This window comes from Schistocerca americana, chromosome 2, assembly GCF_021461395.2.
Source record: "Schistocerca americana isolate TAMUIC-IGC-003095 chromosome 2, iqSchAmer2.1, whole genome shotgun sequence".
Classification (NCBI taxonomy): Eukaryota; Metazoa; Arthropoda; class Insecta; order Orthoptera; family Acrididae; genus Schistocerca; species Schistocerca americana.
In genome coordinates this window covers 676,406,058-676,424,632 of record NC_060120.1, presented here as the reverse complement: position 1 = coordinate 676,424,632, position 18,575 = coordinate 676,406,058, and the positions used below count along the sequence as shown (strand labels likewise).

Below are 18,575 nucleotides of genomic sequence, written 5' to 3'. Positions count from 1 at the left end.
ACAGACGTGTACAACAAAGCACAAGCATTGTACGTCTGTAAAACATATAAACTGTGGAAGCGGTCAGTCGACAGTGTCACCGCATTCTTGTTAAACGAAATAGCGCCGGCCAGCCAGGACGCCCCAATAGACGTTCACCACATCCCAAATGAACTTTACCACCTAAAACATTTCTTCGTAGAATATAGCTACATTGGACTGGGAACGCCCGAGAAAGATGTCATCAAAGTCAAGAAAATATACCAAAACTTAATGAACTTTCAGACCAAGAACATCATAGAACAAAAATACGTCGGTCACTCTTGGCATGATATCTGGAGGAACATACACCACCCGTATTTACCAACAAAAGTGCGGTCATTGTGGTACTACTTTGTGAATAGGAAATTTCCAACGAACTCCATACTACATTCCATTCACCTGGCTGATTCCCCTTTGTGTACCACTTGCAACCTGATTGATACAGATGAACATCAATTTGTCTGTGGAAATGCGAATAATATATGGTTGTCAATCAGAAAAAAATTAGCAACTATGCAGAGAAAACCGCCGTATTTGATAACGCCAGCATGACTTTTATACCCGGAAGAGGAGCTATACCCCACCTGGAAGAAAAATGCCGTCAACTGGTTGAAGGGACACGCGGTATTTTACCTGCTGTCCAGTAAAGAAAGGAACGAAGGAGATTTTTGGACGTACATTTCCGACCAGCATCACAAGCTACTACGCATGAATAATTATTATGATACATACGCCAACTTCCTCAGAAGAGCAGTCATGTGAACTCCATTTTCGATGATGCGATTCAGAACATGAAGGAACGAGAGACAATTTGATCTTTGAAAAACAAATACGATCAAGTGACGAACATCACTATCTGGTTTAGACTTGAATTTTTTTTTTTCTAAAATGCCAAGGAACCTTTGTTTTATTACTTTTAAATGTCAGTTGAAAAATATGTACTACTGTGGAATGTTATGACTAAAAAAAAAAAAAAAAAAAGTGAGCGCTCGGGTTCGTAATTCGAAGGTCGCTGGTTCGAATCTCGCGCTATGCAATTTTTTTTATTATTAGTTTTTTGTAATTCAAATATATATATATATATATATATATATATATATATATATATATATATAAACAATTAATGAATTGCTTATGCATGTTGGTGAAGGCGGATCGCTCTCCAATTGTACCGCCTCCATTTTTCCGTTTGTTTAACAGGGTGTACCATAGCTCTCCCGTCCGCACTGATTTTCGACGATGTTATAAGTTGCGCTAGGGACCGCATCTACCTTCTTTCGAAGTTAGCAGGCAACTACGCTGTTATGCGGCGGCTCGTTTCGGCCCATTCAACATCTGTCCTTCAAGTGTAACGAGCGAGTAACGGAGTTTATATTTCATACCTGCCACAGCAAGTTTGTGTTCGTGGGGTCTCTATTCTAATTCGAACGTTTGACTTACGCTGTACGTATTCGTTTCGGAATATCGTTTCTACGTCTTCCGTTAACTATACGTGGTTAACATTATGAAGATAATTAATAACATTTGTGAAATACAACTTTGTTTGCGGAAAACATAATGATGTTCGAAGTCGCCAGTTTTTCCACGACAAACGACTTTCAACAACTTATTATATGCATAATTGTTGCAACTTTTTGATGGGAATTATATATATGTATATATATATATATATATATATATATATATATATATTAATTACAAAAAACAAATACTAAAAAAAAGGTAGCATGGAGCGAGAATCGATCCGGCGACCTTCGGATTACGAATCCGACCGCTTACCGCTGCACCACTACGGTGTAGAAAATTAGTAATCGTAGAGAGTATGTCACCGCAACGGTTTCTTTTAACTGTCGATTTTCTCAACAACGGCTGAGAAGTGCATCTTGGTGCTTTGCCACACTATACCTCTGGCCATGAGCTTTTATTATGCGCAGTATGAATCGAATCTGAATTTCACAATTGGCGGCCTCCCCTTGTAAATGTATTAATTTATAAAAGATGCAAAATATAGTTAGCATCAGCCATCCAAACATTTATCCTCCACTTCAATAACCATTCCTAATATCCTTTCTCCATAATTCTTCTTACAGCTGTAACTACTATTTTTTTCCATCTGAAACATATGTGCTGTACAGTCTTCCTGCTGTTTTAACTTATAACATGTTATCTGCTTTATGATTATGTTCCATATCTTTATGATGACTCTGTGAAATATTATATCATTTACTTTCTTAGCATAATTTTTCTTCTAATTTAGTTCTGAGGCCACAGTAATTATAACCAGAAATAAGCATTCAAAATCAAGTTTATTGACCATGTAATTAAATAATTATTTGTCACATTTCTTTGATTTCCAAAGTATGTATGGTAACTTATTTAAGAATGTAATCAAATATGGATCACTGTTAAGATTACTGATAATGAATTCACTGAAACTGATTGTTAAAATTTTAGTTATTCTCACCTTTTCATTCAGGCTATTTTTATTTATATCTCTTCATTCTCCATCAATAACCATAAATTTTTCGATTAAATATCTAACATTCCTCCAAACAAATTCAGTTCTTATTTGTGTATGCATTTTGACAAATTCTTCTCATTTCTTCTGTTTATGCAATTAATTATTGGATGTCTATTTGAGTCTGCTTACTTTTGGACTGTAGTAGTCAATAAATTCTTTTATCAAAATTTTGTTTTATCACGTTTACTACACTTAATTCTGCAGGGAATTTTGTCAGAACACACTGAATCTGAATTGAGTAATGTACTTATATAATTTGATAACCCACAAGGGTTGGATTGGGTTGGGTTGTTTTGGGGGAGACCAAACAGCAAGGTCATCAGTCTCATGGGATTACGAAAGGATGGGGAAGGAAGTCAGTCATGACATTTCAAAGGAAACATCCCAGCAAACCACAAGCACCAACTTTTATGTACAGGTCATGCATGTCATCCATCAATCCAATATTGTCTTGAAACGATACTCTACCAGTTGTTAATTTATCTCTATTGAGTGCTATTGGTAAACGACAAACATATTAGAAGTATCTCTTACGACTTGTTTCAAGATTTTAAATGCATCAGAGAATTGAGAAGCCAGGTTCATGTGCATTTTATCACTAATTATAATACACTCCTGGAAATGGAAAAAAGAACACATTGACACCGGTGTGTCAGACCCACCATACTTGCTCCGGACACTGCGAGAGGGCTGTACAAGCAATGATCACACGCACGGCACAGCGGACACACCAGGAACCGCGGTGTTGGCCGTCGAATGGCGCTAGCTGCGCAGCATTTGTGCACCGCCGCCGTCAGTGTCAGCCAGTTTGCCGTGGCATACGGAGCTCCATCGCAGTCTTTAACACTGGTAGCATGCCGCGACAGCGTGGACGTGACCCGTATGTGCAGTTGACGGACTTTGAGCGAGGGCGTATAGTGGGCATGCGGGAGGCCGGGTGGACGTACCGCCGAATTGCTCAACACGTGGGGCGTGAGGTCTCCACAGTACATCGATGTTGTCGCCAGTGGTCGGCGGAAGGTGCACGTGCCCGTCGACCTGGGACCGGACCGCAGCGACGCACGGATGCTCGCCAAGACCGTAGGATCCTACGCAGTGCCGTAGGGGACCGCACCGCCACTTCCCAGCAAATTAGGGACACTGTTGCTCCTGGGGTATCGGCGAGGACCATTCGCAACCGTCTCCATGAAGCTGGGCTACGGTCCCGCACACCGTTAGGCCGTCTTCCGCTCACGCCCCAACATCGTGCAGCCCGCCTCCAGTGGTGTCGCGACAGGCGTGAATGGAGGGACGAATGGAGACGTGTCGTCTTTAGCGATGAGAGTCGCTTCTGCCTTGGTGCCAATGATGGTCGTATGCGTGTTTGGCGCCGTGCAGGTGAGCGCCACAATCAGGACTGCATACGACCGAGGCACACAGGGCCAACACCCGGCATCATGGTGTGTGGAGCGATCTCCTACACTGGCCGTACACCACTGGTGATCGTCGAGGGGACACTGAATAGTGCACGGTACATCCAAACCGTCATCGAAGCCATCGTTCTACCATTCCTAGACCGGCAAGGGAACTGTCTGTTCCAACAGGACAATGCACGTCCGCATGTATCCCGTGCCACCCAACGTGCTCTAGAAGGTGTAAGTCAACTACCCTGGCCAGCAAGATCTCCGGATCTGTCCCCCATTGAGCATGTTTGGGACTGGATGAAGCGTCGTCTCACGCGGTCTGCACGTCCAGCACGAACGCTGGTCCAACTGAGGCGCCAGGTGGAAATGGCATGGCAAGCCGTTCCACAGGACTACATCCAGCATCTCTACGATCGTCTCCATGGGAGAATAGCAGCCTGCATTGCTGCGAAAGGTGGATATACACTGTACTAGTGCCGACATTGTGCATGCTCTGTTGCCTGTGTCTATGTGCCTGTGGTTCTGTCATTGTGATCATGTGATGTATCTGACCCCAGGAATGTGTCAATAAAGTTTCCCCTTCCTGGGACAATGAATTCACGGTGTTCTTATTTCAATTTCCAGGAGTGTATTTAAATTTATAACTGATAGGAAGAGTGTTTTAGCAACCCACAAAATGACTATTAAACTATGTGTTCTTTTCAATAATAAGATATCTAATACATTATTTTAAATAATTATGTATGAGAAACAAAACTTCTCTTATAATTCACAATGTAGGATATTTACTGTAAAATTTTAAGTAAATAAATGAATAAAATTATTCTTCATTTTGTATGTTGAGAAAAATAAAAGTGAATGTAAAACTAAAAAATAAGTCCTCTATAAAGAGCGCCCAGTAAGAACAAGGAACTGTCCACTAAGTTAAATAACATATGAGTTTGTAAAACAAATGAACATGACTTAAAAAATAGTATGAAGCTACCAACTTGAATGTTGGCAGTACAAATTTACCTTAAGAAAGCAAATCATATTTTGGATTATGGATATAATATTTCAGTGTGAAACAAACATTTACAATTTTTGAGTTAAGGTGCTATCAAGACGATTGATACAGAAGAAAATATTTCATTTCCACACGAAGGATTGAAAGAAAAAAAGTGAAAAATCAAAATACGAACTTCAATATGTTAACATGATAGCTAATTTAAGAGTAACTTATATTTGTCTCATTTTAGAAAACAAGTGCGATATTGAGAAACTGATAGATTTTAGACGTACTTTTTCTTCCCAGCTATTTTATACAGGTTCATCTACTTGAAGATTTTTTAGAAATATGTAGCTACAATACATTTTTAAGTTCGTTAGTTGTAAATATTTTGTTCGGGCATATTTTTGATGGTTTTTGAAAAATATACATCAATTCAATGATTTTGCACATATTTTAATGCACATTTTTTTAAAAAATTTTGAATACGTTGTTCAGGTTAAGTTTTAAAGATCAATTAAGTCTTTTAAAATATTTGGTAGCTAGTATGAAATATAGTAGTTACACGGGCATTTTAGAAAAAAATAAAGGAAAATACGTAAGTGTACCAGATCCCCCATTTTATATACAGGGTGAGTCACTAACTATTGCCACCTAGAATAACTCCAGAAGTATGATAGTAGCCAAAAAGTTTGTGGGACAAATGTTGCATGGGACAACGGGGGGCATTGTATGACGTTGGTTTCTTGTAGCTAGGTAGAGTCGCTTGAGAGATATGAAGGTCAACTTTGTTTTCTTTTAAATCGGACGCTATGGTTTGGTACTTATTTTCTGATAGCGGCTATCGAGTCGAATCCAATGATGTGTAACAGCAAGGTCTTTGAAGGTCAACGAAGGTCAAAAACGTGGCATGAACGTCCATTTGTACGAGGTGTTCTAAGTGATGACCATTGGTATCAGTGCAATGCTGCAATCTTCTTATCATGGACTGAGTGGTATTCCGTATCACTTTGGCACATACCGAAGCACATGCTCTAACAACTCTCTCTCGTATGTCGTGCAAATAGTAAATATTCGCCGAATATGGCGTATCCGTCTAACGTGCCATCGACAAGTAAACACCATTCGACTGTTTCGCAATACGACACTAATGGGAACGGTAAGACTAGTATCGTCGAATCAACCGAATGTGAGTGATGTATTCCTTCGAAAAACAAGTCGATATGCTTCTCATTTACGGAGAATGTCAACGAAATTCAATGAGAGCTAGAGACTTATTCGCTGAAAGATATCCTCAACTTACTCATCCTACACGTCGTACATTTAAATATGTGTATCATAAATTTAGAACAACTGGATCTTTAACGCATCGGAAACATATCCAGCAAAGGAAAGTTATCAACCAGGAAACGGAAATTGGTAATCCTGCCACTGTGGTTCAAGATCCTTGTGTTAGTTCGTGTCAAATTGCAAGGGAATCTGGCATGAGCCAGAGTAGTGTTGTTCGCGTTCTGCACCGCCATAAATATCATCCTTACCTATCAGTCTCCACCAAGAATTAACTGGTATGAATTGTTTGCGTCGCATTGAATTCTGCCGATGGGCTCAACTTCAGATTCAGAGGGATGACACATTTATTAATTTCATTTTATTTACTGACGAGGCTACATTCACGAACGATGGAAATGTTAATTTGCATAACATGCGTTATTGGGCAACTGAAAATCCATGTTGGCTGCGGCAAGTTGCACACAAAGAACCGTGGTCGATGAATGTGTGATATGGGATTCTGGAGGACAGAATTAAAGGCCACTATTTCATCGAAGGAAATCTTAATGGTAGGAAGTACACCACATTCCTGCAAGAAACATTAGGCCTGTTATTGGAAGAAATACCTTTAGGAACATGGAACAGCCCGCATCTCGTGGCCGTGCGGTAGCGTTCTCGCTTCCCACGCCCGGGTTCCCGGGTTAGATTCCCGGCGGGGTCAGGGATTTTCTCTGCCTCGTGATGGCTGGGTGTTGTGTGCTGTCCTTAGGTTAGTTAGGTTTAAGTAGTTCTAAGTTCTAGGGGACTGATGACCATAGATGTTAAGTCCCATAGTGCTCAGAGCCAATTGAACCATTTGAACATGGAACAGAATGTTGTATCAACACGACTGGTGTCTAGTACATTTTTCTCTCATGGCTGGGAATGTGTTGCAGAGACATTTTCCTAATCGTTGGATTGGACGCGGAGGAGATGTCTAGTGGCCGGCTCGTTCGCCAGACTTGACGCCTCTGGATTTTTTCTTGTGCGAATTCGTAGAAGACATTGTTCATGAAGACGTTCCAACTGCAACTGAAGATTTGCGAGAGAGAACTGTCAGATCATGTGCTTCGATAAGTGCCGATGTGATAAGGAATACCACTCAATCCATGATAAGAAGTTTGCAGCACTGCACTGACGCCAATGGTCATCACTTCGAACACCTTGTGCAAATGGACGTTCATGCCACCTTCGTGACCTTCGCCGACCTTCAAAGACCTTACTGTTAAAAATCATAGGTTTCGTCTCGATAGCCGCTATCAGAAAATGATTACCAAATTATAGCAACCCGTTTAAAAAAAAACAAAGTTGACCTTCATATCTCAGACGCGACCCCACCTAGCAACAAAAAACCATGTTGTGATAATTTCAGTTATTTCACTTACTTCCAGAATGAGATTTTCACTCTGCAGCGGAGTGTGCGCTGATATGAAACTTCCGGGTGGATTAAAACTGTGTGCCAGACCGAGACTCGAAATCGAGACCTTTGCCTTTCGCGGGCAAGTGCTCTACCATCTTTTTTTTCTGCACTAATTAAAATAACAAAATGCGTACGTAACACAAACGGGCATTTTTTTAATAGCCAGCTATCCTAGCCACTTTTTTTAACAAAAATGAAAAAAAGGAAAAAGGATTTTGGAAGGTTTGTTTTCCTGGTTTTTTTTATTTTTATTTTATTTTATTTTTATACAAATGGATAAAAGGAAGGCCGTTCCTCTTCGACTACATAAACAGAATAATAGGAAGTCGTCCCGTTACCACAAAGGATGCTCCATACTATAGCCCGCTGCGAATTTTTCGATGACTTTCTCGTTGCTGTGTTGTTTCTGTTTGTTCAATCTCATAAAAAAAAGGAACTGGGAAGAGGTGCTATGGTTATCTTCTCATGTCATCGATAATCCAGCTGCGGGGCGGATTATGGAATGCGCTCCAAAGAACATTTTAACCATTACGCTAACGCAGCTCGTCAATTCATCTGAGCTACCGAAGCACGACTCACGTCCGGTCCTCACAACTTTACTTCTGCCAGCATCTCGTCTCCTACCTTTCAAACTTTACAGAAGCTCTCCTGCGAACCTTGCAGAACTAGCACTCCTGAAAGAAAGGATACTGCGGAGACACGGATCAGCCACAGCCTGGGGGATGTTTCCAGAATGAGATTTTCACTCTGCAGCGGAGTGTACGCTGATACGAAACTTCCTGGCTGATTAAAACTGTGTGCCCGAGGTTCGCAGGAGGGCTTCTGTAAAGTTTGGAAAGGTAGGAGACGAGATACTGGCAGAAGTAAAGTTGTGAGGACCGGGCGTGAGTCGTGCTTCGGTAGCTCAGATGGTGGAGCACTTGCCCGCGAAAGGCAAAGGTCCCGAGTTCGAGTCTCGATCGGGCACACAGTTTTAATCTGCCAGGAAGTTTCATTTCAATTACTGTTTCTCCGTTTTAAATTTGCTTGTGTAGTTGAAGCTTGTTGTATACATTGATATTTCTCTTGTCTTAAATACTGCCTACGTAAGAGAAACTTGCTGTTCATTATCGTATATCATGTTCTGATTGTTGGCGTATTTTGAAGTAAATGTGTAATTTCTTAGAGAAAAATATGTGCTCAGTCTGGGTTCGCCCTTCTACGTCTCCTATCCTTTTTTCCGTTCTATGTTGGGCCATTCCAGAGAAAATAAGTAATACGTACCCCACAAATCTGTATGTAGATCACCCGGGATGACAGGCTGGTGTCCGTCCAGCCAGAAGGGCCTCGAGATCTGGAAGGGGCCGCAACTTATCGCTGCTTCCGTGCACACCTTTTCCATATCGCAGCCTTGGGCCAAGCATATGCACTGAAGGCACTCAGGGCTCACCAGCGGCTTCTCACCTTCAACAGAAAACCAGGCACTGTGCAACAAATGGTAAAAATCCACAGGCTGTTGTCATACAGGTTCTACTCTCGAAGAACTAGTACCATAATGTACAATTCTAAATCGTTTCGTCATTTCACTAAAAGTAGAAACTATTGGGAGGTCCTGTACTTCGAGAACCAACGTATTTGTTACCCTTGTGGTTTCTGCCGGACTGCCCCTTGCATGTTTCGGCCACCACACTTTGGTGTATGTTTCGCGGGCCACGTATGGCCCCTTGCTCACCTAGGAGGTTGTAAATGTAAGAGGCGCCAGTCTCCCCACTACGTGACGTGCAAGTCGCAGCACACAGCCTGCGCGGTCACGTGCTCACGTGATACCATGCATGCATCGTTATTCAGGCGTGTACTCGGGTCGGAGCTCCGTCTAAGGAGGGCCAGTTACGCCGCGAGCTCGGAGTAACCAACAGCCGCCTCAAGTCAAGTATCTGCTAAGCGTCACCGCAACAGACTCGGCCTACCGCTGCTGCTGCACGCCAAGGTATCGCGCTCGTCCTGAGCCACGTCCGACGGTATGGTTTCAGCAGCTGCTCCTAGAGCACCGCTTCGTAATATTCATTGAGACTACCCACGGACTCATCGCCTCTTTGGATCGTGTCGATGTGACACCTTACTGCTCTCCAGTTGACTGCCTACGACCTCCCAGGCTCGTCGGACTGTATAGTTGTGAATCTCCCCTGCTGTTTGCTGTCCTCAAATTGTGTAGAAATTATTCTCAGAAGTTGTATTTCGCTTCGTTCCTGTGAAAAAACGTTATTCAAAGAATGTATTTCACTAGGGTCCAACCACACCACTCAGATGGAAGACCTTCAGTGCAAGGTCGCAAAAGGCCATTGATGTTGGGCATTCGACGCCCCACGTACTTTCTGCCATGCAACCACACTATTTTTTGCTAAATCCATCAGGGGAAAGGACTGGAGGTATACCACTGAGAGCACAGCATGAGGCTACAGAATGTAGTTAAACTGCTTAGTCGGCGAGTAATTCACAACAGTGCTAATACACTCCTGGAAATTGAAATAAGAACACCGTGAATTATTCATTGTCCCAGGAAGGGGAAACTTTATTGAAACATTCCTGGGGTCAGATACATCACATGATCACACTGACAGAACCACAGGCACATAGACACAGGCAACAGAGCATGCACAATGTCGGCACTAGTACAGTGTATATCCACCTTTCGCAGCAATGCAGGCTGCTATTCTCCCATGGAGACGATCGTAGAGATGCTGGATGTAGTCCTGTGGAACGGCTTGCCATGCCATTTCCACCTGGCGCCTCAGTTGGACCAGCGTTCGTGCTGGACGTGCAGACCGCGTGAGACGACGCTTCATCCAGTCCCAAACATGCTCAATGGGGGACAGATCCGGAGATCTTGCTGGCCAGGGTAGTTGACTTACACCTTCTAGAGCACGTTGGGTGGCACGGGATACATGCGGACGTGCATTGTCCTGTTGGAACAGCAAGTTCCCTTGCCGGTCTAGGAATGGTAGAACGATGGGTTCGATGACGGTTTGGATGTACCGTGCACTATTCAGTGTCACCTCGACGATCACCAGTGGTGTACGGCCAGTGTAGGAGATCGCTCCCCACACCATGATGCCGGGTGTTGGCCCTGTGTGCCTCGGTCGTATGCAGTCCTGATTGTGGCGCTCACCTGCACGGCGCCAAACACGCATACGACCACCCTTGGCACCAAGGCAGAAGGGACTCTCATCGCTGAAGACGACACGTCTCCATTCGTCCCTCCATTCACGCCTGTCGCGACACCACTGGAGGCGGGCTGCACGATGTTGGGGCGTGAGCGGAAGACGGCCTAACGGTGTGCGGGACCATAGCCCAGCTTCATGGAGACGGTTGCGAATGGTCCTCGCCGATACCCCAGGAGCAACAGTGTCCCTAATTTGCTGGGAAGTGGCGGTGCGGTCCCCTACGGCACTGCGTAGGATCCTACGGTCTTGGCGTGCATCCGTGCGTCGCTGCGGTCCGGTCCCAGGTCGACGGGCACGTGCACCTTCCGCCGACCACTGGCGACAACATCGATGTACTGTGGAGACCTCACGCGCCACGTGTTGAGCAATTCGGTGGTACGTCCACCCGGCCTCCCGCATGCCCACTATACGCCCTCGCTCAAAGTCCGTCAACTGCACATACGGTTCACGTCCACGCTGTCGCGGCATGCTACCAGTGTTAAAGACTGCGATGGAGCTCCGTATGCCACGGCAAACTGGCTGACACTGACGGCGGCGGTGCACAAATGCTGCGCAGCTAGCGCCATTCGACGGCCAACACCGCGGTTCCTGGTGTGTCCGCTGTGCCGTGCGTGTGATCATTGCTTGTACAGCCCTCTCGCAGTGTCCGGAGCAAGTATGGTGGGTCTGACACACCGGTGTCAATGTGTTCTTTTTTCCATTTCCAGGAGTGTAGCTTTGATACAAAGCAGAGCAATGGCAACGATAAACAAAGCAAGCACTGCATTATGTCTGCAACAGTTGTTACCGAAGTTCGTTAGAAAGTAACTCAAGGAATTTCGCAGGGTGAGAAACAAGTGGCAGATGAAATGTGAGCGTTTCTGCAAGATGAGTCATTGGAATGTGTGGTGTCGTTACACTCAACTGAGCAGACGACGTACTTGAGGAGTACAGTGATGACATAACTACTTAACAAGTATAAGCGATACTGAAAAGTTAGTAGAGCTATGCAGTTTACCATCCTTGTCGGACAAGGAGCCACAAATCTCGTCTCCAGCGAAACGCAGTAAGACACAATCGTTATCCAAGGAGCGGGTACTAAACATAATAACGTACATGGAAGATCATCCGCAGCATAGTAAAAAAAAAAGTTATGAACAGATTTCGAATAAGTCCGCAGAAATAAGACCGTCTAGTGGATAAGAAGAGCTACAGATATTCACGGGAAGACAAGACGCACTAGTTACAAATACTGGCGTTTGCTCGTTTCAAGGATGAGCATGATAGTAACCTATTAAATCACATCAAACTGCGTGCAACCTAGATTACAGTGATTTCAAGGCAATCAGTGGATGCTTGCACAACTTCACACAGTGTTACAGAAGTGGAAGACGTAAGATAACGAAATTTCAAACAAAGCGTCAACATAACGAAGAACTGAAAACTACGGAATCAGCTCGTAAATGAGAGAAACAAACTTATCCCATCGTTCAAAAAGAAATTTATTTTAAATTCCCACCAATCGGGATTTGAAGAACAAATGCAAATGAAAAGAACCATGGAAATTAGAGGTACCAAGAGAGTTGTATCAAGACCACCTAACATCAATGCCTTAACGCATTCTTATACAATTTCGCCGGCTATTAACCTGGATGGTAAATTGGCTGGAAAGTTGTTTATTATGCTGAGAGAAGTTGGAGGTGCTCTGCCCCATACGATCTTTCTCGTGTTCGTGAACTTGCGAGAGCAGTGGGAAATATTTAAGTCAAAGCAAGCAAGAGTGGGAAAATGCGCGTAAGAGAACTAAAACTATAGTATGAACGCTGACTTTGGTCAATAGCTGGTCAAAATAACTTTCGTTTGTTTGATTCCTGGTCTGCGTATAAAAATCGTTCTCCTTCAGAGCAAGCTATCCCTCTTGAAAAGTGTGTTACATTGCAATTCACACCACCTGGAACCACTTAACAAATTCAGCCGCTGGATGTTTGTTTATTTCCTTGCCTATAAAATATATTATCGCGCTTTCTGCAGCTACGCGTTAAAGGACAGCCAATTTCACGATAAGCTCCACGACAGACTCTTTCGCATTCTGTTGCAAGCCATCACATTCTGTCAGTTCTCATCACCTCGTTACACCAATACGATTTTAGACGCAAGCATTTTTTACGAGTGGACATCTAGCTGAACGTTGGGAGTTAGCCCCCAATCTTGATGGTGTGAACTTCGTGATCACTGGGGCGCGCAATGTTTCATTCAGGTTCATGGTGTAAGCTAATGGTTTGTTCTGACCATTTCTTGAATGTCTGCGATGTCCATTTTGTGAAGTGTGATACATACTTCCCATAAAAGGTTGACCTCTGCATCTCCCGGACCCTCATTTTCTGTCTGAACATGTTGAATAAATACCAGTTAATATTTCTTCTGTCATAATTACTAACTCAACACTTTCAAATGAGCCTTACTAAAGACTGAACTTGCGACCTCGCACTCAAAAGATTCCTTGTTAGTCTCAGTTCGGATGTACTTAGCAGACCTGGCATTCTCAGAAAGTATTCCACCATTTCTAGATCAATTACCTGGGCCGTTGTCACTTGCATTACTTATTTTGTTTATGGTTTTAGAAATAAATCACAAACGTTACACGTTCAACAGTCAGCAGTTCTCGCAAAACGAAACGAAGTCTTAAAATACAATGGAATTAAAAAATCGTTCCAATACACGTGTTGACATAGCATTTAAACGAGTTAGCAAACGAACGAAACTGTTACTGCGAAATTGTAGAAAGGAAGTAAGAAGGACGAACAAATAGGAGAATGTGAAACAGACATAGGCAAACAGAGACATGTGGCGCTGTGCGAAGCGTGGACAGCGGTGAATATCGGCCCCGTCCGGAACTGTCATAGACTGATAACCGAGCTAGTCTTATCTTCTTGCGGTAAGTGCGTAGATAATAGGTACTTGACAGCTGCAGCGCAAAAGATTTGGCAGTAATAACGGAACAATGTTGAAATAAGTGATAGAGCCTGTTCCAGAGGGACATTTTTAAAATTATGCCGGAAATACTGGACGTCCCAAAAAGACGGACGTCTCGCAACACTAGTATCAACTAAAGGATTCGTCGACTCTGTGACGGTCTTGGCTGCAGATTTCTAGACGTGAGATATCGGTTGGGTTTTATAGGGCTCCCCGTGACAGATCAGGGGTACACTAAACAAAGAAAGCAGCTACTTCGATAGCACAGTTCTTGCAGAATGCACAGGAGGGTTTTTTAGGTGAGGCGGCAGTTACAGGTAATCTGATGAACACTCGCCAGTCGATTCACGGCAAGGGAAGTCAGATCGCATTCAGAGCAAAGACGTTTCGACATCAAAATTTTATCAGTAACTGTCGAAGTAACAAAGTTCCTGAATTTTGTGCCCTCCAGGAAAGTTATCGCGCTCAAATTATTCTCGGGGCCGAGAGCCGGCTGAGCGCCAAAATGGAAAGCTCTGAGATATTTAGTGAGTCACAAATGTATCGCAATGACAGATTAGAGGTCATAGGAGGGGGGGGGGGGGTGTTCATTGCAGTTGGCAAAAGCATTGTCTCTATTGAGGTCGAAGTTGCGTGAGACTGCGAAGTAACCTGGTCGCGTATAACAGGCCTAGGTGAAATCAAGTTAATCGTTGGATGTTTTTACCGGTCAACCGATTTTGCTGTGACAGTTCTAGAGCCATTCAAAGAATGTCTATGTCAGAAGGGCTTAGATGCCCAGCTCACGCGTTATTAGTTGGAGGGCACTTTCCCGTCTAAGTATAGACTGGGATGTCTATGGATTCATTTCCAGGGCGTGGGGAGACTTAATTGCAATGTAACACACTTTTCTTTAGCATGTTCCCAAAGTGATGAAAACGTGTCTGTCTTTCTGACTCCTTTTATTGAAGAAAAAAAAATCTACAGAACTGCAAGCAAGGAGGAAGTTCATTGACACTTTTTGAAGTACTGTGTTAATTTCATCTATTCTTTAGAATACAAAACTTAGCCTCTTGATATAAAACAAAGTTTTAAATTTTTGGAGACATTTTAGAAATCCTTCGGCTTTTGCACAAGCATCATTCTTTCATCTTGCGTATCATTAAGAAACTGCAAAAGAACTTCATAATTATTATCTATGTACAACAGAGATACAACACGTACGCACCATCTTGTTGGACAGAACGATCTTAAAACCTGACCTGCTTCAAATTCATGAGAATCTGAAAGCAACTCTTGAAGATATCAGAATTTTCCTAGCCTCTTGTGTGAACCACGAATAAATGAAATCAAATCGTTGAGAACTGACAGAATATCTCTTGATACAGGAATTTTTGTTCAGTCTTGAATAACAAAATTTAAGAAATGAGCCAAGCAATGAATGTAAACAGCCCTCGGTTCAATTTTTTATCCGCGGCTGAACCCTTTTAGAGAAACGCTGACGTTTGTTACGCCGTCACAGCACTGCCCACGACAATTGTTCACAGAAACAGAATATCGTAATAATATATCCTTCACAGATTTAAACAGGGTATCTGAATCAGTTAATGGGAGCTCATAGAAAACACAAAACAACTCATGAACATCAAAATTCTGGTCTACATTACGAAAACAAAACAGACAACAGCTCCCTAATTGATATATCGGATGTCTCGTCCAACATTAATGCAAATAACTCGTTTTCTTTCGCTTGTTGAATGAAATTTATCTGAAGAGACATATTTATCAAGGTTATAATTCCATTAATTAATGTCATTAGACATGCACTTCTAACTAATCTAATTAAGCCATAGTTTCAGTTCGGGTACAATCCTTGGCAAACCAAGAACAATTTTGAAGCAAAATTTTTTCTTAAACAAACAATAGCGGCCTGCATTTGTTTAGCTGTGGAATCACTAGCTGATGACAGAAAATCTACTTCTTTTTTCATAGAATAATTCGTACCATCTGACAATATATGAAATACGTTTTTACGCAATGTTTTTGGAAAGTCCTGCCTCTGCGTCTGCCACTTTCAGTACCGGTATCATTTTTCGCGGAATTATCAAAAATACAAGCTGTTGATTCGATATCACCATCACGATTATCAGTCAAAGTCGCTTCGTATTTCGCTACATACGTATCCTTTTTAACAAGATATGAAGACATAATATAATGCCAAGCGGACGTAACACAGGTCAAACAGATCACAAACTAACGTCTAACGGTCTACACGTTCTGACTACTTCGTTGTTCGTTCAATTTCTGAAGTTTGGAAATTCAAATTTAATAGAAGTTACACCATATTCAAATTGATTTCACAAGAGAAAACGCTGTCTGTTGCCTTTCGTAATTGTTGCAGAGATAACAATTAAAGCACAAAGAACTTCACCAAGTTGTTATAAGTACTGCCCATTTACTGAAAGTTTTAGTTAGAAGGGATGGGGAACTTTTGCAGCAGGTTATGTCGGCTCACTGGTAACGTATGTTGTTGTATCAAAAAGTTATCTTAAAAGAAACCGCTAATTAAATTCGTACTTCGTAGTGTAAAAGTTTTCACTGTGTCGTACCCAACCGGCTCTATTTCTAGTTATTTTGTACAACAATAATAATTAAAGGTTACCACCTTCAGTTTACTTATGGACTTAATAAGAGTCATTCCCTCATTATTCGGACTTTACAAAACGGTCACTGCACCTACATGTCAACATGGATTTTAATTCCTACGAATTCAGTTAGCCGTTTGTTTTAAGATAACCTTTTTACGGTGGTGTATTACAAAAGCCAGCCGTCTACAAATGCGATGAGTGAGTCGATTTTATTTATGGTCAAGAATCAAACCTTTATAGTGCAGGTTGGGTACTACGAAAACTTACAGAACAGTAACGTAACGGGAAGATAATACGATATTACAGTTTTCAAAGAGGCGTGCTGTGCACACCGACTCATATTTTGGGATTTGCTTCAGCGACCGATCACACCTATAGTCGGTGCCTATGCAGAGAACCCGAGAAAATTCTGATCTTATATAAAATAGCTCATTGGGCCTAAGGCTTCTATCCAGTCACTTGTTGATTAGTTCGGTGTGGCAGCTGAAGACAGGAAAACGAAAGCCGAAGTTGTAAATTTTGCATTCGTGAAATCGTTGACGCAGGAGAACCGAACACATGTACCGTTGTTTGACCTCCCGTATGGACTACATAGTAATAATAAGCATCTCTGGCGTTGCCAAAGGAGTGAAGTAGTTGAAAACAAATAAATCACCAGGTCCGAATGGATTCCCACTTCGGATTTTCGACGGGTGTTCTAAGGTATGGGCCCCTTGCTTAGCTTGTATTTATCTCGGTTCCACCATACAGCGCAAAGTACCAAGCGACTGGAAAAAAGCGAAGGGTGAAAGAACAGACCCGCCAAATTACAGATCAGTATCCCTAACTTAGGGTTGCTGCAGAATCCTTGGACGTATTATCATTTCGAATATAATAAATTTTCTTGAGACCGAGAAGCTTTTACCCAAGAATCAGGATGGTTAAGCATCGCTCGCGCGAAATTCAGTTTGCGCTTTTCTCATATGATTTACTGCGAACTATTGACGATAGGAAAGAGGCAGATTCCATATTCCTAGATTTCAGGAAAGTATTGGACACGGCGACCCATTGCAGTCTGTTCAGGCAGGTACGAGCATATAGACTAGGTCCACAGGCACGTGAGTGGCTCGAAGACTTCTCAAGGTATAGAACCCAGTATGTTGTCCTCGACTACTAGTGCTCATCACAGGCATGGGTATTGCCAGGAGCGCTCCAGGGAAGTGTGATAGGATCGCTATTATTCTCTAGATACGTAAATGAGTTGGTGGACAGGGTGGGCAGTAATCTGCGATTGTTCGCTGACGTTGCTGTGGTGTACCGTAAGGTGTCGGAGTTGCGTGATTGTAGAAGGATACAAAATGACTTACAGAAAATTGCTAGTTGGTGTAGTGGATGGCAGCTAGCTCTAAATGTAGAAAAATGTGAGTTACTGCGGATGAGTAGTAAAAACAAACCCGTAATGTTCGGATACAGCATTAGTGTTCTGTTTGACACAATCACGCCGTTTAAATATATCTGGGCGTAATGTTGCCAAGCGATATGAAATGCAACGAGTATGTGAGGACTGTGGTAGCAAAGACGAGTGGTCGACTTAGGTTTATTGGGAGAATTGTAGGAAAGTGTGGTTCATCTGTAAAGGAGACCGCATGTAGGACGTTAGGGCGACCTACAGGGGATAGGCAAAATAATGTGAACAGTGATAGTAATGGGATGGCTATGTTTGACGGCCAATAACGCACGAAAGGCACGTGTCGTGCTTGACTGTGTGTGTTCAGTACGCACTAGGAATCAGTGTAGGCTGTTTGCGGGTAGTGCAGACTTCATATTTGCATGCAGAGGCCGAGGTCGACGTGCAATGAAAGACCTAACAGAATTTCAAATTACCTGCAGCATCAGTAACCAAGACAGCCAACTTATTGAATGTTTCAAGAGCAGTTGTTTCAACAGCCATGACAGCCTACACAAAACATGGAAAGACATTATCGTGTAAACGTAATACTGGGAAAAATCAAAACTCTATGACGGAGATCGTCGTATTGTGTCAAAACACAAAACTACGGTGGCTAAGGTGAGTGCAGAGCTCAATAGCTGTCTTAGAGACCCCCGTATCTATCGACACTGTCCCCGAGAACGCCATAAAGCTACTATACCGAAAC

General features: G+C 42.8%; 1 protein-coding gene across 1 annotated transcript in view; it reads right to left on the bottom strand.

Moving 5' to 3' along the window:
- The window catches only part of LOC124595564 (invertebrate-type lysozyme 2-like), a 74,082-nt gene that overhangs the window by 35,092 nt on the left and 20,415 nt on the right, over positions 1-18,575 (bottom strand). Inside the window, exon 2 of the mRNA XM_047134348.1 lies at positions 8,925-9,104. Within this exon, the coding sequence (XP_046990304.1) occupies positions 8,925-9,104 (180 nt within the window). The remainder of the gene's footprint in view (positions 1-8,924; positions 9,105-18,575) is intronic.